This window comes from Cornus florida, unplaced genomic scaffold (genome assembly GCF_030987335.1).
Source record: "Cornus florida cultivar Cherokee Brave unplaced genomic scaffold, ASM3098733v1 CherokeeBrave_3.0.0_Hap2_Chr03, whole genome shotgun sequence".
In the NCBI taxonomy this organism is placed as follows: Eukaryota; Viridiplantae; Streptophyta; class Magnoliopsida; order Cornales; family Cornaceae; genus Cornus; species Cornus florida.
The window spans coordinates 57742837-57765703 of NW_026775573.1; the positions used below are offsets into that span (position 1 = coordinate 57742837).

General features: G+C 35.7%; 1 protein-coding gene across 1 annotated transcript in view; it reads left to right on the top strand.

The window, feature by feature from the left end:
* The first annotated feature begins 22228 nt into the window (after window positions 1-22228).
* The window catches only part of LOC132300597 (uncharacterized), a 39142-nt gene continuing 38503 nt past the window's right edge, over window positions 22229-22867 (top strand). Inside the window, exon 1 of the mRNA XM_059797763.1 lies at window positions 22229-22723. Within this exon, the coding sequence (XP_059653746.1) occupies window positions 22532-22723 (192 nt within the window). The 5' untranslated portion in view covers window positions 22229-22531. The remainder of the gene's footprint in view (window positions 22724-22867) is intronic.

Consider the following 22867-nt stretch of genomic DNA (forward strand, 5'->3'; position numbering starts at 1 on the left):
AATTCATCCGTAAAATTCTGAGGAAAAAGGAAAGGAAGGAAATGACCGGGTCATTACAGGTAAAAATTGGGGTATTAACTCTCAGTCTTAACTACTCAGGAGGATATGAGGGGATCACAAGGTAACATTATTACCACTTTATTAACATTAACATGGATATGAGAAGGTGCTTCCGTAAATTATATTAGCGGATTACCGACATTTCATTGGGATTCTACTTCCGTATTGGTCAAGGTTAATAGTATGACCAAGTCAGAATATCCACCCCTACAGTAAATGGATGTGACGAGAATGGGCCATTAATGGCAAGGAAAATGAAGAGCAATAAATAAGCTCCCATAGTTGGACTGTAGCAATGGCTGTTAAAAGATTATTGTTATAGCAAGGTTTAATGATTTGGATGATTAATCATGTACATGGTTGGGTAGTATGGAAGTTCCTATATACATTTTAAGGGCACATTGTTATAAGATACTCTTATTCGAGATCTTAGGTGCACCGCTAGAATAAGCGGAATGATTCTGTTTAGCATAAACTCATATATTCGAGTTCGGGGATAGGAAGTGAGTTACTACTCAATATTATCTCCCAAGTAAGGTGATTTGGTAAGGAGGGAGGATTGTTAACCTCATTCACTGGATATTGTATATTTTGATTTATTAGGCAATAGCCTACTTTTGGCTCTACTATATATAATTCGCGTCATGTGTGCAAATGGGATTTTTATATATTTTATTGTAAGAAATGTAGCAATGGGGATAGTTACCAACGCAGGCAAGTTGGTGAAGTTAGGTTGCACATAAATGCAACAATTGTGGATTAGATTAACGTGTTCATAACAACATAAATTATGTGTTATGTTTGTGTGGATGGAGTTATTTCCACACGGAATAGGAACAATGGAAATTTGGTATAAATAATCTAAGTTTTCATTTCAATGATTTGTGAATTCCGAGAACGGAATTTCTTTTGTTAGGGGGGAAAAATGTAATACCCCAAGATTTTTAAGGAATTATTTAATTAAATAAATTTCCTTTAAATGGATTTGCTGGTTTAAATGTAGCGACCCGAGTTTTTCAACCCGGTTCGTTAGTGATGAACCGAAAGTTGACCCGAGAACGAGTCCGAAATGCAGAAGCAAAAGATAGTACCAAAGTCTATAGAGATATAGACCATCTCTAAGACACCAATGTGACCTTCCAAGAAGTCACGGAGTTCAAGGAGAACGAAAACGGAAACAAAGGTCGAAACGGACAAAAACCATGAACCAAGGGCAAAATGGTCAACTCACAACCAAAAAGAGAAACTTGACTCTAAACAAGTCAAACAAGGTGAAAACAACCTAAATTGATCATTTCATGACTTTCCAAGAGGTTCTCAGAACATTAGACAAGAATCCCCCAAAATGCCCTTTCCCTGTTTAAGTGAAAACTGACACCATCTCACTAAAACATGAATAACATCCACTATGATTAGAATCTAAGAATGACATTGGTACCATTGGAAATACGACTTAAAATCCATGAATTTAGGCTCAAGAATCACCCCATTTGGATTTAAAACGAATGAGTTATGGTCATTTGAAGTCAGAAGAACAGTGTTGAAACTGGACTGAAGCTACCCTCGGGATCTAGCTATTTCGGTCGACTGAAATGACCCATCGGACGACCGAAATGGACAAAATTTAAGCTGAAAACAAGTCTGTAAGCTTGGTTGGTTTGATACTCCAAAAGGAACCATCGGTAGACCGAAATGAGCCATCGGTCGACCGAAATGACCCTAAATGCTGACTTTGGCTACTGGAAAGTGAAGTTTCAAGGTTCAAACAAAACCCAAAAGGCTTCGGTCGACCGAAATGACTCGAGAAAGTGCTCTAACCTCCTGTTATGCATCCATGGCTGAAAGTCCACTTGGAATCTCCCATGGCATGTTCAATTTGCATTATATGCAAGTATGTGATGATGTGAACATGTACGCAAGTGTAATATGGCATTTTAAACATGTTACAATGGCCTACGGCCTCATTACATTCCATTTAAAAGATTTGACATGTCAAACCTCCAAGTTAGAAAAATTACATCTCATAAGCAAAACTAAACGTGCCTACACTTGCATGTAAACAAGAATACTTCTAAGGAGACTTCAACTCTTTAATTCACCCAAAGCAAGTGCAAAACTCTAATCTCGAATCCTGTACCTGAAATATGCCCCAGTAACGTAGGGGTGAGCAACATAAAGCTACTCGTAGGAAATGAGCATGCATCGACCTACATTTTACAAGTTTGCATGATTTAATCATTGTGGTTTATTCCACCTAACGTCTATGTCAATGTGAGACCCAGGGAGCATCCCAAGCTACCTAAGATCATTTCTAGTATAAATCACATCATTCATGCTTTTCAAACAAAATAAGGGCATGCTATTCAAAGTAACAAAACATAGATTCTCAAAGTCATCAATTAGAAATCTAAAATCCGAAAGCGACAAAAGTGGTCATACCACCTAACGTCTATGCTCCAAATAAATCTATAGGATCATTCCTAGGCTACATTTGAACAACAAGGCACAAATCACAATATCTACTCAATTAACCAACATAGAAGCGTACTACACAAGTATCAAGATATAGATTCTCTAAGTTATCAACTTGAAATCTAAAATTATGAAAACAACTAAATATAACAATTTAGTATGGATGTACTTAACAACATCAAATCGCCAATAACCAAATCCACAAGTCAAAATTAAACATTGGTTGTCAACTTGGAATTGAATGCGAAAACAAATAGTAGAAGACTTGGATATCACGTCTCGGACTAAACCAAGAACAAATTGGTTATTCTAAGCATTAACCCGCTGGGAAGACCACCCTAGTGCGCACTATCTCAATTGGGGAGAACTCATACCTCCCGCACTAAAGCCGAACTTTAGCCATATCATAGTAACAATGTCCCAAGACTCCAAAATAATCAAATAAGTTCACAACTTATACGTCGTATAATCATGGGAAGCACTTAATACAACACACAAACAATCCTAAAACATTCCCTACCTCAATTTGAGATGAAAATCTCAAAAGCCATCAAAATGGAACGGCTCCAAATCCGACTAAACTACTAGGTTTTGTCGGGAACAACACGATGATCATAACCCCCAAGGAAGCCCTATCAAAAACACAACTTGACTTTAAACCCAAACTTGAAAAATGGTCAGAAATGGGTTCCAATAAAGATGAAAGATGCGCACCGCCAAGACGAGCAACAAATACTAAGGCACTACTATGATTTGACAAAGGAATAAAGCTCAAAAGAGGAGAGAGAAAGTAGCAGCCTCCCTTGGGCTGCCATGGGAGCTTCAGGTCGTGCAAGAGGAGTGGGGAAGATGAAAAATGAAATATCTCATCCCCTTTTTATAGAAATCTCAAAAAGTGCCCCGAACGGGCCCCGCCAGGTCCAAAAAAGTAAAATTTGGGTAGACACGCTCAAATGGAAAAACTCTGTGAACAAAAAAGATTCAAAATAAAAAAATATGAACAACGGAAGAAACGGTGTCGAAAATTAAGTCTCGAGCAGAAAGTTAGGCCCCAAACAAGTTTGGCACAAACCAGGGCCAGAAATTCTGAAACTAGAAAACATCGACCAGGAGGAAATTCCAAGAGTACACGACTCGACGAAAAGTGAAAATGAATCCCATACGAGGATCCAGGCTCAAAACAAGACATTGAGCAATAACTTTCATTAATTGCACAATGGCCCCTCCAAAAAGTGAAAACTGCGAAACTGCCCTAGAATGAAAATATCTTCCAAAAAGATATTTTCTTAGAAACCCCTGAAATAAATATCTTCAAAAGATATTTATGAAAAACACCCCAAGAAGAGAAAAGGATTCAAAAGAACTGTGCATCCATACCCCTATGGACACCGGGAGCAACCAGAGTACTTTACTACAAAAGTAAAGATACGTATTTCATGGAAACCACTGAGAATGAAGATACGTGAAATCAAAAACCAACTCCGAACACAAGAAGTGTGGTTACGCCAACAAAGTGACAACGGGGAAAAGACAAAATAGGGAAAAAGAAGAAATAGGGAAAAGGACGAAAAGTGAATAGTGTCTAAAAAGTGAAAATTTGGAAATGACTCGATCCTCAAATGAAGTTGTCAATCCAAATAAAAGAGTCTCAAAAATCATTTCAGAGCACTCGAGATGACACTAATCGACAAGAAACCAAACTCAGAAGGGAAAAGACAACGAAAAAAATTTATTCGAAAAATCTGGGTCATTACAACCTTCCCACCTTGAAGGGATTTCGTCCCCGAAATCCAGCCCCAACCAATAAAAAGGCAAAACCAGGATAACTACGGAGTACACCTCCGAGTACCCCACACAACACGCCACACCAGTGACCTCAAAGATGAAAGGAAACCCCCAAACCGATGTCATTTACACCCCCGTGCTCATGACAAGACAACCCCTCAAAGGAAAAGTGACTACATGGCCACACGACAAGTCTGAACTCACACACAAAACCCAAGGTCAGACTAAAGAACGGAAAACAGCAACTGTAAGAGTCCCTCCTGACAAACCATCATAAGGAACCAAAAACGACCACTAAAAGAACTCCAAGATAACCACATATCAAATCAAGGTACAGAACAAAGACAACGTGGCACTACGAATAGCAACCAGAACCCGCCACGGCGTACTCAAATGTGTGGTAGCAATGACAGTACCTAGTGCCCGCCCACACTTACTCGTCAGTAAGGTAGCATCGACGGCAACTAGCACTCGCCCACAATACACAACTTTATACGGTATCATGACAGTATAAGGCACTAGTTCATAACCTGCCCCCCACTAGGTCTACCCATGAAACCTCTCGATACCAATGACATTAATGTCGCAAAATGATCGTGGCCAAAGGCAATATGGGAACCAGGCATCTGTGAGAATTAGAATATGGTCTAAAGACGTTCCGGACCATCCCGGCCAATCCCAAACTCTAACAACAATGTCATAGGCACCACTATGCTTAAGACTCCAAATCCTCAATACAGCCAAACCAATATCTCTAATGTCTCAAAATGCAACTACCAACAACATCAATTGAGAATTCAAAGCCTAAGAAGCAAATCAAAACCCCCAGAGATCAAAACGAACCTCACCACAAGACATTTCATCAAAAGTCCTACATATTTCCCTGAAACAGATCAAGCACAAGGCCAATCACCATGATCAAACATCAGGTCCACATCCCTATCACGGATAACTAAATCCTCAAAATACAAGTCCACCAAGTGGCACACACATCAAAATGCCAACAACCAAGGTCACAAAATGAATCTCTCAAAACCGTGCTTGGCAACACCAAGCTAAATCAAAATTCCTCAATTTCAATCCACAACCAATCGTCGAAACTACGATTCTCCAAAACTACGCCTAGTCAGAGCTAGGACGAGAAAACTCCATAACAAGCCATATCCAACTACGATCCTTCAAAACTTCTCCTAAGAGTTAACCACATCCAGGTCTCCAAAACGGAAACAAGTCTCCAAAGACATTCTCAAAAGAGCATCAAGCTCACCTCACAATCAAACAAATCCTCAATGATATGGACACAAGTCCCCATAACATGATATCACACCAATCAACTCACTCGGAGCACCACAACTCCGTCAACAACCACGGCAGAAACTCCCCAAGGGAAGACACGAAAGAAAAGGGACCACCAGTCCTAAAAAGGACAACACCACGACTCCATCTCTGAAATGAAGACAAAAAGGTCAAAGACTTCACCCCCTACATGGAAGTAAGTCGACCAAAATCCATCAAATCTTCACCAAGGACTCAAGACAACAACGGCGATCTTCACGGACCAACCAACCCCAAAACTGTGCACAACGCAATGAAAAGAAGAGACTCACCCCTTGTGAAGTCCCTAACACGAACCAAGAAAAGGAAGGAGAAACCCTATTCTCCCATAAGTGTCAACACGACAACTGCGAAAAGGGAGAACTAAACCTAGAAGTCATGCATATAATAAGGAAATGCAACTACAAGGTAAGTAAATCTACTCACATAGATAAAATAATGGCATGTGTAACACGTCTCCACGTAAGCACAAAAGTCATATCAGTAAAATACAGTAACAACATGGCATCTCTAAGCATATAAAGAAGGCATGCTAATGCCACCCAACAAAAAGGCAAATGTGGATACACCTCCACCTACTCATGCATCACAATATCATAGTCAAACCACTAACATGGTAGAAAACGAAACAGCAAAAGATAAAAATGATGCAACAATGAACCCTATGGACATCTTGTCCTAGAGTGTCTAGGTAAAAGGAAGGACAATTCCTAACCATAAATTGACTCCAAAAACTAATGCGATAACAACCTGTCTCAAAATAAACATGAGCCCTTACCACAATGGTAAGACTAACAATCCATCTCCGAATCTAGAGGTGACACTACAAGTGACACTAACAATGCAATGCTCTCTCTACCCGAAACATCAATTAATCGACTTGATCCCAAAAACTTCATCATGCAAGGAGAACTCCGAAGAAAATAACAACTATGGCCATACCAGCAACAACCAAATCAATCACCACGACTGATCCCCAAAACAACCATCATCATCATCGATCAAAAGGACAACGCCTATCAAAACAAAAACCAACAAATCCACCACTACGGTAATGCCAAATAACTCATCTCACAAGAGCCTAAACAAAAAGGTGTCCATTCACCTACCTCAAAATCAATGCTAGGTCGACAACAACCTACACTACCATGAGACTGTGACTACAATCACCATCAACCCCAACTCGTGCCTCAATGACCAATCTCGTGTCATGCCAAACATGCAACACAGTTATGCATATACAAATCTAATCAAGCATACATCATATGTCATGCTCTTTACATTAGAACAAAATCGTGCTAAATAAATAACATGTCGCATATAGCACATAAGCACATAAACATGTTATCAAACCAAAACATATTACCATGAAACACATAAACACATAGGGCATGGCAACAAAATCATGATATGCACCCAAAACCCGTCATCCTAAGGTTTTCGAACCTAGAAGCTCTGATACCACTTGTAGTGACCCGAGTTTTTTAACCCAGTTCGTTAGTGATGAAACGAAAGTTGACCCGAGAATGAGTCCGAAATGCGGAAGCAAAAGATAAAACCAAAGTATATAGAGATATAAACCATCTCTAAGTCACCAATGTGATCTTCCAAGAAGTCACAGAGTTCAAGGAGAACAAAAACGGAAACAAAGGTCAAAACAAGGTGAAAACAACCTAATTTGATCATTTCATGACTTTCCAAGAGGTTCTAAGAACATTGGACAATAATCCCCCAAAATGCCCTTTCCCGGTTTAAGTGAAAACCGACACCCTCTCACTAAAACTTGAATAACTTCCACTGTGATTGGAATCTAAGAATGGAACTGGTACCATTAGAAAGCTGACTCAAAATCCATGAATTTAGGCTCAAGAATCACCCCATTTGGATTTAAAACGAAGGAAATCTGGTCATTTGAAGTCAGAAGAACGGTGTTGAAACTAGACTGAAGCTACCCTCGGGATCTAGCTATTTCGATCGACCGAAATGACTCGAGAAAGTGCTCTAACCTCCTGTTATGCATCCATGGCTGAAAGTCCACTTGGAATCCCCCATGGCATGTTCAATTTGCATTATATGCAAGTATGTGATGATGTGAACATGCACCCAAGTGTAATATGGCATTTTAAATATGTTACAATGGCCTACGGCCTCATTACATTCCATTTAAATGATTTTACATGTCAAACCTCCAAGTTAAAAAAATTACATCTCATAAGCAAAACTAAACATGCCTACACTTGCATGTGAACAAGAATACTTCTAAGGAGACTTCAACTCTGTAATTCACCCAAAGCAAGTGCAAAACTCCAATCTCGAAACATGTACCTGAAATATGCCCCAGTAACGTAGGGGTGAGCAACATAAAGCTACTCGTAGGAAATGAGCATGCATCGACCTACGTTTTACAAGTTTGCATGATTTAATCATTGTGGTTTATTCCACCTAACGTCTATGTCAATGTGAGACCCAGGGAGCATCCCAAGCTACCTAAGATCATTTCTAACATAAATCACATCATTTATGTTTTTCAAACAAAATAAGGGCATGCTATTCAAAGTAACAAAACGTAGATTCTCAGAGTCATCAATTTGAAATCTAAAATCCGAAAGTGACAAAAGTGATCATACTACCTAACGTCTATGTTCCAAATGAATCTATAGGATCATTCCTAGGCTACATTTGAACAACAAGGCACAAATCACAATATCTACTCAATTAACCAACATAGAAGCGTACTACACAAGTATCAAGATATAGATTCTCTAAGTTATCAACTTGAAATCTAAAATTATGAAAACAACTAAATATAACAATTTAGTATGGATGTACTTAACAACATCAAATCGCCAATAACCAAAACCACAAGTCAAAATTAAACATTGGTTGTCAACTTGGAATTGAATGCGAAAACAAATAGTGGAAGACTTGGACATCACGTCTCGGACTAAACCAAGAACAAATTGGTTATTCCAAGCATTAACCCGCTGGGAAGACCACCCTAGTGTGCACTATCTCAATTGGGGAGAACTCATACCTCCCGCACTAAAGCCGAACTTTAGCCATATCATAGTAACAATGTCCCAAGACTCCAAAATAATCAAATAAGTACACAACTTATACGTCGTATAATCATGGGAAGCACTTAATACAACACACAAACAATCCTAAAACATTCCCTACCTCAATTTGAGATGAAAATCTCAAAAGCCATCAAAATGGAACGGCTTTGAATCCGACGGAACTACTAGGTTTTGTCGGGGACAACACGATGATCATAACCCCCAAGGAAGCCCCATCAAAAACACAACTTGACTTTAAACCCAAACTTGAAAAATGGTCAGAAATGGGTTCCAATAAGGGTGAAAGATGCGCACCGCCAAGACGAGCAACAAATGCTAAGGCACTACTATGATTTGACAAAAGAATGAAGCTCAAAAGAGGAGAGAGAAGGTAGCAGCCTCCCTTGGGCTGCAATGGGAGCTTCAGGTCATGCAAGAGGAGTGAGGAAGATGAAAAATGAAATATCTCATCCCCCTTTTAAAGAAATCTCAAAAAGTGCCCCGAACGGGCCCCGCCGAGTCCGAAAAAGTAAAATTTGGGTAGACGTGCTCAAATGGAAAAACTCTATGAACAAAAAAGATTCAAAATGAGAAAATATGAATAACGGAAGAAACGGTGTCGAAAACCAAGTCCCGAGCAGAAAGTTATGCCCCGAACAAGTTTGGCACAAATTGGGGCCAAAAACTTTGAAACTGGAAAACATCGCCCAGGAGGAAATTTCAAAAGTACACGACTCGACGAAAAGTGAAAATGAATCCCGTACAAGGATCCAGGCTCAAAACAAGACATTGAGCAATAACTTTCATTAATTGCACAATGGCCCCTCCAAAAAGTGAAAACTGCGAAACTGCCCCAGAATGAAAATATCTTCCAAAAAGATATTTTCTTAGAAACCCCTGAAATAAATATCTTCAAAAGATATTTATGAAAAACACCCCAAGAAAAGAAAAAGATTCCAAAGAACTGTGCATCCATGCCCCTATGGACACCGGGAGCAACTAGAGTACTTTACTACAAAAGTAAAGATACGTATTTCATGGAAACCACTGAGAATGAAGATACGTGAAGTCAAAAACCAACTCCGACCACAAGAAGTGTGGTTACGCCAACAAAGTGACAACGGAAAAAAGACAAAATAGGGAAAAAGACGAAATAGAGAAAAGGACGAAAAGTGAATAGTGTCTAAAAAGTGAAAATATGGAAATGACTCGGTCCTCAAATGAAGTTGTCAATCCAAAGAAAAAAGTCTCAGAAATCATTTCAGAGCACTCGAGATAACACTAATCGACAAGAAACCAAACTCAAAATGGAAAAGACAACGGAAAAAATTTATTCGAAAAATTCGGGTCATTACATTAAATTAATTTATTTGTTTATTTAATTTATTGGAATGATGATTGTGTGTGTGTTAGGTGCTTGATTGTTGATGTGTTGACCTTGGTTGTATGGAATGACTTTGTTGATTGTTTGTGTATGTGATATATGTGATTAGTTGTTTTAAATTATTTGATTTATTTATTTATTTTATTAAATGGACTAGACTTGGAAATAGATTAAAGGATTTGATAATGGGCTATAATGGGAAGCCTTGGAGGATTTATAAGGCTTAGAGGCCCATGGTTTTTTGCATAAATATATATAATATATATTATGTATAATAAATGGATTTGATTATATAAGTATATATATGTATACATATATTTTTATAAGGGGATTATATATATATATATATATATATATATATATATATATATATATGTATGTATGTATGTATGTATGTATGTGTATGACGTAAATACATATAATTATCATGTGTATGACGTAAATACATATATTTATATAGGGGGATTTATTATATATATATTAACTGGAATATATATATATATATATATATATATATATATATATATATGTTTATGTTTTTATATGTATATTACGTATATACATATGAGGAGTTATCAGATTAAGGTTAGGAGACTAGGCATGTGTATATATATATATATACTTATTGTGTGACCCTAAAGAAGGGTTTTTACGTGAGAATAGAAGAGAGGGTAAGGAGGCAGCTGAGAAACAGAGAGTTGCCGTGAGAAAAAGAGGGAAACCGAGTGAGAGAAAGGGAAAGAGAGAAGAAGGAAGGGAAGGCTGAACCAGAGGGATGGCTAGACCAAGGAAGGAGACGACGGCGACACAGAGAGAAGCCGAAGTTGCATATCAGAATAGAGAAGCTTGTGGAGTCAATTTCATTTTGAAACTTCAAGCAAGTTCTTCTCTACCTCTCCTCTTAGAACCCATGAGTTCTACATCTTGGGTATCATAATCTAGATTATAATTGCATGCTAATCACCTAGACTTAGTGTTTAAAACATGGAAGAAAACTGGTTGAATATATATGTATATATGTATTTTTATGAATTGGGTTTGGTTGTTTTGATGTGGATGAATTATGTTATATCATGTTTATAATATGTATTTAGATGCTAAATCATGTATTAGATCGTCCTAGAATTAATTAGGATTGTTCTTACACGAATCGAAGGCGAAACAGACAAGTTACAGAGGCCGGAAGCTGCTGTCGCGAGGAAGAAGACAACCCAGGCTCAACCGAGCCGACTTAGTTGTAACTGAGCCAACTCGGTTGGGCAGAGAGCCGACTTAGTTGGTAATTAAGCCGACTCAATTGCCCTACTACTTGGTTTCGAGTTTTGGTTGTCCAGTATTGATCCACGGGTGTTTTTATAGAGTTTTAGGGTTCCAATAGACCTAATTAAATACTAGAATGCGTATAAATATTAAGAACGCTAAATGGATTAACAAAGGAATGAGTAAATTAGTTCATAAATTAATTTAAAGGAAAGTTTGGATGCTTATATGGTTATTGGTTTTGGAAACATGTTTAAACAATTTATTAAATTGTTCTATGATATTTATCATGTGTTGACATGCTGTATTTGGAATGGAAAGCTTAGAGGATTGTTTTATATCTTTTTGTATATGCTTGTATTGTACCTATGTTGCTTATTGTATGCTTTATTGTGCTTCAATTTATGCTTACGGGATACGGTTGATTTGGAGGCATGAATTATTTGCCAGAGATATAAATGAATTGTCATTTACTAAGTATGAACAAGATCATACTATTGGAGGCATGGATTAATTGTCAGGATATAATTGGAATATCAATTGGTTAAATAAACATCTATGGTTATGGTTATGTGAATAGGAGGAAATAAAATGCTCCTAGGATTGAGTATGGTATTATTAATGGTTAATCAACCATTTGGATTAATTTTGGAAAAATGGAGTTTCCATGTGATGGGAACGCTTTATGTTAACGATGGTTAGGTTCGTATATATACAAATATATATATATATATATATTTATTTATTTATCCACGGTTGGAATTATGGAGGTATTAATTATTATTGGTGATGTTATGTATTATTATTTATTACTATATATTAAAGGCTAAAATTGGAATTAAGATGGTTGTGGTTAGAGATGTACTATTAATCTATTTTAAAGGGCTTGTTAGAGGGAATTTGTTCGTGGGTTTTGACCCACCTTATTTTATTTTTCAGGTTCGTAAAAGTTCAAGTCTCGAGGTTGAGGATCCGTAACTTAGAAGCTTATCTATCATCTATTCTTTTATTTCAATGTAGGATGTTATTAAGTCATTTAATTTTAGTTTTATTTATGGATTTCTGGATAATAGATGTTGGTTAAAGGGTCCTTAAATTATGAGATTTCCGAGTTGTAACCTTTGGAGATTTAATATTTAATGGAATTATTATTTATTAGTTTTCTTCAGCATTTTATTTAGTCTTTATTTTATTTATCTTTGTATTATATGATTGCTAAATATTAATTGTTTTGATATCCCCTGATTTTGTAAGCGTGAACTTAATCAACCCATGTCTCCAAAATTAGGGGGTATCACAATTAATAACCAATGAAATCATAATTGTATTAGAAAAAAATTATTTCACTTTGAATCAAAGTTAAAATCTTATTTTTAAAAATGTAAACAATGTTTGGAAATTCAAAAAATTCTTTACACTTTTTGAATAGTAAATAGATATAGATATAGATTTTATTTTATTTTTATTTTTATTTTTGATATATTGTGGATTAGGCGTCTAGAATTTTTAGGAATTAAATAAATTTTTGAAAATTAAAATTTGATGAGGTTAACATGAACAATGGAATTTATGGAAATTAAATAATTTTTTAGGAATTAAATTTTGATGAGGCATAATTACCATAATGTGTTTTAATGAGACTCTTTAGTGAAAAAATATAAAATAAAAAATGTTAAAAAATAAAGAAAATGTATGAACTATTATGTGCCTAATGAGATTCTTTAATAGAAAAAATGGTAAGTGTTACACTTTTTTTTTTTGGAATATTGTGAATTAGGGATCTAGAATTTGTGAGAATTAAATAATTTTTGAGAATTAAAATTTGATGAGGTGAATATGAAATATTAGAACATCTCCAACCGTTGTGTATATATTTTTGTGTAAATCTAATGTGTCAGAGTAGATTTACACAAAAATTTTGTATTACCTATTTTTAGCTCCAACGATTGTTTTATACCTTTTGTGCAAAAAAATATCATCCAATAACAACCAAACCTTTTGTGTAAAAAAATATCATCCAATAACAACCAACCACGTATTGTACTCAAGACCCTACATAACTTTTATAAACTTACTTGATTCATTTACTTCTTCGCGATTATAGGAAAAAAAGTAATTATTTCCCCCTATATTTCACTTTCTACAAAAACAAAAAATATGCAACAACGATTGCAATTGAATTGACTAATTACCAAAAAAGAAAAAGAAAAAGAAAAATAATTTCTATAACGGTGTCAAATAACAATTATATAAAATCCTGATTAAAATATATATCTAATCTTTGGATAGTTGTGATACCCCTCGGATCTAGAACCACGGGTGATCAAGTCCGGGCACAGACCCGAGAGATACCAAACAATCAATATGTAATTGAACACAGAATATACAATGAAAATGAAATAAAATAAAATAGCTGAAAAGAAATCTAATATGAAATAACCTCCAATTTGAAAATTAATATAATTTAATTAATTTAATTCTCCAATCCTTACAACTCGGGAATCCACCAAGTGGACCCTTAATAATCCTTAACTGTAAATAAAATACAGAAATAAAATCCTATGTAGTCGGAAGAGTGAGTGACTGTATCTGCATCACCTCGATCAAGCCCTAAGCCTGGTACTCACGAACACCTGAAAAATAAAGGTGGGTCAGGCCCACATGCAAGTTCCATCCTACTACAATCCGTACATAACCCCGATACGCAGATACATCCTAGATAGCTCGGCAATATCTAAAATAGTCCATATAGATATATACACACTATAAGATGCTCACTAGCCTATAACCTAGTTCAACCTGGGTAGAAGGTGACACATAAAACACGCTTTCCAGCGGCCAAGTACCTAGACCTACCAGGGAACATCAGCTATATCTAGCTATCCATCCAATGCAATATACTCACCCTAACCGTGATCGGGAGACTCAAGCTTGTGTCACGGCACCATAAGTATATATTTAAATCCTTCCTAACACAGAAAAATAAAACAACCATCCATTATGTCGTTCAACTGTTTTAGTTGACAGGACATGCATCCATGTAGGAGTTAACTGTTTTAGTTAATCCATTCCGTATGTATGAAAGGGGTAAGACTTAGCTTTTTGATCTAATCCATCCCTGATATGTCACCGTCCCATACCGGTACATATAATGCAAATGATCCACAAATGATGCACATCCGAAGGGGTTACTATTCAAGGGAGCCGGCTCCCCAACTTGGGAGCCGGCTTTTTATCATCCAGAGCCGGCTCTCCCTCATGGAGAGCCGGCTCTTCATGCTTGGGAGCCGGCTCCCTCACTTAGGGAGCCGGCTCTTTCCCCTTAAGAGCCGCCTCTGCTCCCCTGTGAGCCGCCTCTGCTCCGTTGCTTCATCCCTGCTTCGTCCGGTTACCTTCTGTGTTTCCGGCAAAGCTCCCTATCCTATCCCCAACTCTTTGTAGCATCTTTAGGATTTTATTTAAGTTTCTTACAGACCTAGAACCTCTCATACTCCAGTGTAAATCAAACGACAGAAATTAAACTCACAACAGAACAGTTTAAGCAACAATGGGTTTAAACTTTAAAAACATAGAAGAGATTTCAGAAATCATCTAGCATGCATAAAATCCGTTTTTAATAGTTTAATTAAGTTCCTGGAGTCTATATAAGATGCACAGAACACAAGTTTATGGGGAAAGAGATAGTCTGAAAGTTGCCTTTAGGTTTTGGTTTGAAACCTTACAACGCCGTTGCTAAATTCTCTGACGAACTGTAGACTACCGGCAATTCTCCTACTGCTCCAGTTCCTCCTCACCATCAACCTCTTCTTCCCTCTGTGGTACACCTTCAGTCCATAGCTGAAAGCTTTTTCCCCAACCTCTTTGTTTCTCTATTCTCTAGTTACTCTCTCTCAGCCTCCCAAATCAGATTATGCAACAAAAGTACAAAATGAATCCCTAGAAGGCTCAAATTGCCAAGGAAGGGGTTTTTCTTGAAAACGATCATACACGCAAACGTAACTTACCTATTTGGACGCGCTACAATGGTCTATGGTTTAAAAATACCGTCGATGCAAAATCCGACCCCCCAGCGGCCAAAAAGGCAAAAATGGACTTGAAATGAAAAACATGACCGTTTGGCCTTTGGCCACACTTTATATAAGATTAATGAGACCTAGTAGAGGTGCTGGAACACACTTTACACCACCCGATTTGAAAATGAACCCTTAAAGGCTCGGTTTCTACTATTTAGCCCAAAAATGCAATATGTGAACTAAAATGCAAAAATAAACACTAAATGGTATTTGGCCCTTGGCCACGCCTCATACATAATCACAAAAACCCTATGAAAAAAAAAAGAATGGAATTCCCACGCCCGATGCAAAAGTTATGAGGTAAAGACTTGTGGTTTTTCAATGTTTTCATAATAACTTTGAGAATAAAATTACATAGAATACAAGTTACATGTCATTGGCCTCCGGACTCATCTTATACATGTTGAACACAATAAAAAGGAGTGCACTTATGTACACTTTACATATATGGATTCAAAGAATACAAGTTTTATACACAAGGCTATAACAATGGCATTTTCATGCTAACATTTGCATGAAAAGGAAACTGAAAAGCTGGAAGACATCCCAATGAACGGCAAGCATCACGAACCAAGTCTTCGTACCTGATCAAATCCTCCAGTAACTTCAGAGTGAGTAAACAAGTTTACTCGTAGAGAATGAGCATGCATCGATTCGATTTCTTTAAAGATTTTTAGGACTAACATGATATAGTTAAAAAGGGATCATGCCACCTTATGTCTATGTTAAATATTAGACTCAGGGATCATCCTAAGCTACCATGGAGTATAAGCAACAAGGATCATGATACATTTATGTATATGAAACGAATCAAGGTCGGGATAATCCAAGGAATACGACAAGTTTATAGTTAACATGAATCACATTATCAATGTAATTGAACAACATAAAAACATGTTATACAAGGCAACAAAATACAAATCCTCAAAGCCATCGACTTGAAACCTAATGCACGAAAATAACAAAAGTGGGTCATGCCACCTAACGTTTATATTCCAATAAATCTATAGGATCATTCCTAAGCTAAATTAGAACATCAAAACACAAATCACAATATCGATGCCATTAACCAACATTGGAACCTCCAATACAATGCATAAAGTATGATTTCTTAAAGTAAATATCTTGAAACTCAAAATAGGAAATCATATAAGGAACAATAAGTTACGATATCATCTAGTTATCAACTTGAAATGAAATGCAAAATTAAACAAAGTGGATACTTGGACGTCACGCCGGATCAGACCGACACCATAATTACTTTAGGGTTACTAGCCCACGGATAACCTCCCTATGTGCGCACTAGACTGTATAGAGGGACAATCCCCCGTACTAGAACTAAGTTCTAGCCGTAACCAAACAACGGCATCCCCAAGTTTTCAAAATCAACAAGTTGTGCAACAACGTATATATTAACATGTATATACAAGATATCAACTATCTACCAAGCACAACCAAATTTGGAAACACATACAATACATGTACTAAGTCTACAACTACTATGGCATGACAAATGTCGAATCTTCAGTGTACGATTCGTTACACGCTATAACAATATCTTTCAACATTGAAAACATAAGCTCATGAATTTAAATATAACAATAATGGTATCAATTGCTCAAATGTAACCAAGTGGATATACAACAACTCCAAGTCTATGATTTAAATATAGAAACAACTTTCAAGACGCAATTAAATTCCATGGATCAATTAGATAGAATTTAATTAAATAAATACAATTAAATTCTCTAGATTCCAATTCAATTCCAAATAACCTCAAATTAATACATATTAAAGGACATAACATGGTCATCACCTATATCCATTCTAAAACTCAATTAGGTTATTGGAACAATAAAGTAGAATTTTAATTAAATCATGCTAATTTAAATCCTAAGGTTCTAAAGTAACTTCGAATGGTCCCAAATTACTATATGCTAGTAAACAAGTCATGGTCATTACAAATATCAAGTTAAAAACTTAATTAAGCCAATGGAACCATTAAATAGATTTTAATTAATCCTTTTAATTAAAATCTCTAGATTTTCAAACTCATCTAAATATTCTCAAATTAACATATGTTAGGGAACATGCCAAGACCTATTGTAATATCACATAACAAGCTTATTTCATGCAAGTTACATCTATATAAATTTAACTTTCACCAAAGATAAATATTAGATAAAAGATGCAATTCTCATTCAAATGATTCCAATATAATATATGTTAACAAGTAAACCAAGGCCTAAATTACTAGCATGCCACACTTTAATTCCAAGTTGTATATCATCATGAGGATTAAATCTCAAACAAAGAAATTAATTAAATGTAAGGTTTCAAAACCTAATCAAATATTCTATATTTAATATATGTGAAACTATATGGCATGCACATCAAGAATACCAAGTCGAAAATCCAACGGGATCAATAGTACACTTGGAGCAAATTAATTAATCTAATAAATTAAATATTACTAGATTTCAAAACACTTCCAATTTCTCTCAAATTCACCTATGTTGAAGAGCATGCCAAGGCCTAATATAATATGCTAACACATATTGATTTCAAACTAGTTAAGGCCACATGATTTAATATTTTATTCAAAATAAATATTAAATAAAAACTTCAATACTTGTCCAAATAATCTAGATTTAATATATGTCAATGAACATGTCAAAGGGTAATATCCTATTATGCCACATGTTTAAACAAAGCTATGGACTACCGGGAAAATTAAATCCTTCACAAGAAAAATAAATAATAAAATCTCTAAATTTTGTGATTCAAGCATGTAATCAAGTTGTATAAGCATCACAAGCATGCAATATAGCAAGAAAGTAAATTATAACACCCCCTACCTCAAATTGAGATGAAAATCTCAAATCCCCATCGGAAGAAAAGTGTTCCGAATCTGTCGAAACCGAAGGGTTTTGTTGGGGACAACACGATCAACATGAATCCGAAGGAAGCCCCATGAAAATCACAACTTGATTTCAAACTCAAACTCAAGAAATGGTCAGAAATGAATTCTAATAAGGGGGAATGGTAGAACACATCGAGGGGAACAAAAAACATGAAGGCCGAGGACTTTTCACTTAGGAAAGTAGTAGAGCAAAGGAGGAGAGAGAAAGTGGCAGCGCCATGAACATCCATGGCTGCTTTAGGTCATGCAAGGAGAGTGGGGAAGATGAAAAATGAAATATCTCATCTCCTTTTTATAGAAATCTCAAAAAGTGCCCCGAACGGACCTCGCCGGGTCCGAAAAAGTGAATTTTGAGCAAACGAGCTCAAACGGCAAAACTCCGTGAACAAAAAAGATTCAAAATGAGAAAATATGAACAACGGAAGAAACGCCGTCGAAAACTGAGTCCCAAGCAAAGAGATATGCCCCGAACAAGTTCGGCGGCAACTGAGTCCAAAAACTCTGAAACTGGAGAAAAATGACCAGAAGGAAATCCCAAGAGTCCATAACTTGACGAAATGTGAAAATAAATCCCGTACAAAGATCCAGGCTCCAGACAAGACATTTTGCAATAACTTTCGTTTATTGCACAATGTCCCCTACAAAAAAGGTTAACTGCGAAACTACCCCAGAATGAAAATATCTTCCAAAAGATATTTTCTTAGATGCCCCTGAAATAAAATATCTTCAAAAGATATTTATGAAAAATACCCCAAGAAATGAAAAAGATTATAAAGAATTATGCATCCATGCCCCTATGGACACCGGGAGCAACCAGAGTACTTTCTTGCAAAAGTAAAGATACGTATTTCGAGGAAACCACTGAAGATGAAGACACGTGAAGTCAAAAGCTAACTCCGAGCACAAAAAATGAGGTTGTGCCAAAAACTGACAAATGGAGATAAGACAGAATAGGGAAAATGACGAAATAGTGCATAGTGTCCGAAAAGTGAAAATGCGAAAATAACTCGGTCCTCAAAGGAAGTTGTCAATCACACGAAAGAGTCTCAGAAACCATTTTCGAGCACTCGAGAAGACACTATGTGACAAGAAACAGAGCTCAGAAAATAAAATTAAACGGAAAAAAATTTATCCGTAAAATTTCAGGAAAAAAGAAAGGAAGGTAAATGACCAGGTCGTTACAATATATATATATACACATATGAGTATGTAAGTGTGTTAATATACATATTATAAGGTTGGTTATAGTTGATAGTGGTGGGTTCGATTAGGCTTTGTAATTGGTGTTAGCCAGATGATAGGCTCAGCAACCAGCTAGATTCTATTTGGTCGTTACAATATATATATATATATATATATATATATATATATATATATATCTATTTTGTGGTTATGGATTGTTAATATAGTGTGAGAGAGAGGGCATTTAAGTCATTTTATGATATAAATATGGTTGTTGACAATTCAAAGGGTATTTAGGTCATTTTATAGTGCATAGGATGTGGCAATGATGATTTGGGGGTCTTTGTTAACTTTACCAAACTTAAGGGGGTGCCATTGTTAAAAAAAAGAGCTAACTTTCATCTAACTGTCAATAGAGCAAACCTCAAGGGGTGTGAGTGTAATTAACCCTTAATGTTTCATACTAGATGCGTGAGTTATAGATGACAATTTGTGTTGGCGTGTCGTGTTCGTGTCCACACGATTACGACACGGACACGATTAGGGTTGACACGAACACGACACAATTATTAATCGTGTCTAAAACCCTTGACACGAACACGAAACGATTATTATACGTATAACACGACACGACACGCAAAACCTGTTTAATAAATGAGTCAAGATTTGACACGACACGAAAAGACACATTTAAGCCATTTTCGACACGAATACGACATATTTTGCTAAATGGGTCATTTTTGACACGAAGACGACACGTTTATCTGACACGTTTAGTTAATCGGATTAATCGTGTCATAATCGTGTTTACATGGTCAAACACGAACACGACACGTTTAGTTAGCGGGTCAATCCGTGTTGACACGATTATGACACGAACACGATTAACTAAAACCCTAACCCGCTTATCTCGTGTCGTGTTAGCGTGTCGTGTCAAATATTGCCACCTCTAGCGTGAGTAAAGGAATGAGAGAGAAGAAAGAGAACCACAAGTGAAAAAGGGGGAGGAAAAAGAAAATATGCTTACGTGGCTGTGTAAAATATACAACCCTTTTACACATTGGTGATGTGACAGTGGATCTTAACAAACTGCTAGAGATGAAAAAAATTTATAAATCATATGTGGAGAATTATATGTGGCAGTGTATATTTTACACAAAAAAAGTTTTTTAACAGATCGCCGGAGATGCTCTTAGGTGTTTGATGAGACTCTTTAATGAAAAATTCTAAAATTAAAAAAGTTAAGAAATAGAGAAAATGAATGCTTTAATGATATTCTTTAATGAAAAAATAAAACTAAAAAGTAATAAAAAATAGAGAAAAAGGCTTACACTTTTACAACAGTATATATATATATATATATATATATATAAAGTAGTGTTTAATTGCTCTTTAATGAGTAGGAAAAAGTATACTCACTTCTAATTATAATCTTATGATCTAATCCGGTGACAATAAGTTAATAAGCCTTTCTTTTTTCTATTTAAAGAAACTTACATATTTGTTTCATTACCATTAAATATAATTAAAATGAAATGACAAAACTAGACCATTCATTAAAGAAAACAAAAATGAAGAATTTAACTAGTCCGTTGCTCTGTAGGCCGATCAGAGAACATTCAGTAAATTAAAGAGAATTTGTATATAAAAAACGGGTACCAAAGAAAAACATGATAACTTGATAATTTATATATATACATTTTTCGGTATATATTAATTTTTGATTTTATAGTTCTTTTTCTACTGGTCATAGTGTTTAGGGTTTATGTTAAACGAATTAGCAGATTTACGAAAATTGTATTTGCAAAGCTATATCGATGTCGTACTTAAATTAAGTTTTTCAGCACTTATTAGAGGGATGATTTTCCGATCAGTAGTGTGCGTCTTGGAATCGATAAGCAATTTAGGATAATGATACTGTTCTTTTGCCAAACATTGCCTTAATGATAGTGTTCTTGCCTTTGTAAAATTTCATTTTGTATGTATATAATTTTAAAGTTATAAAACAGGTGGAGGTTTTTGATCTTAATATTTTAATCAGCCTTTCTTTTCTTTTTTTCCTTCAATTAAATCTTCTTGTCATGTTTTTTCTTTGGTACTGGACGTTACTTCCATCCAAAATTTTTGGTTGTTTAAATTCTTAACAAATATTTTTCTAGCTACTATTCCTTTCCAGTGAGAATGGAGATGGCAAAAAAAACATAATAATAATATTTATGAAACCTTGATTCATCTGCAATCCAGGGAGGGTGTTGTCAAAATCTTTCATTTTTGTTTCCTTTAATTAGGGTCTAATTTTGTCATTTCATTCTAATTATATTTAATGATAAATAAAAAGTTGATAAATACCTTAAAACAGCGAAAAATAAGATTGATTATCTCATTCTCGTTGGATTAAATCTTAAGATTATAATTAAAAGCGACTATACTGCACCTTGCAGACAAGATAAAAGAGCAATTGAATACTACAATATACACGCACGTGGTTTGGTTTTTTACCTTCAACTGGTAAACCAATTTATTCTTGAGTATTTTATTATTTTTTGAACGGAAACTGAATCATTTGAGTAGTTTAGTCATCATTTTTCACCTCAAGATATGTAAATGTATTTCTTGCTGTTAAAAAAAAAAAAAAAAAATTTCATAATAAGATTGAACCAAATTACACGAAATGAATGACTTGGGATAGAATAGAATTAGTGAGAATTAATCGGTGTTGATGGTAAAATTATCAAACATTTTTGCCGTTTAAAAAAAAAAAAAAAAAAACTTATAGTTCACATGGTCTGCACAAAAATCACCACTCCACAATTTGAAATTGGGTCCAGGCCTTGCGATCTCGAAATACGTCCACACGATACTCTTCAGCCAGAGAAGCAATTTAAACATCTGATCTCGATACTCTGATAGAGGATTTAGAGAGAGAAAGTAGAAGCGATCTGCATTGACTGATCCGATGAACGGCTTCTGATGAAGGATTCGTCGGAAGTTCCATAGGATGGCGGAGCAGACGACCGAGAAGAGCTCGTCTGAAGATCAGTTGAAGAAGACGACGAAAGTGGACGTTACAGATCCAGAATCCTTCAGCTGTATGCTTCAGCCTGTTACTGCCGACTCCGATCTCAATTACATCGGAATTCGCCGTCTTCTTCTCTATCGCAAGGCTCAATCCGGTGTTCTCCGCCGTAAGGTGCGTTATATATATATATATATATATATATCTATATATATAAATGCATATATTTTCATATCTATATGTATGCATATGTATTCATTCTTAGATCCAAGTTTGAATGTGTGCAGTGTAATTTCCTCATTACATGTTCGTATTTAA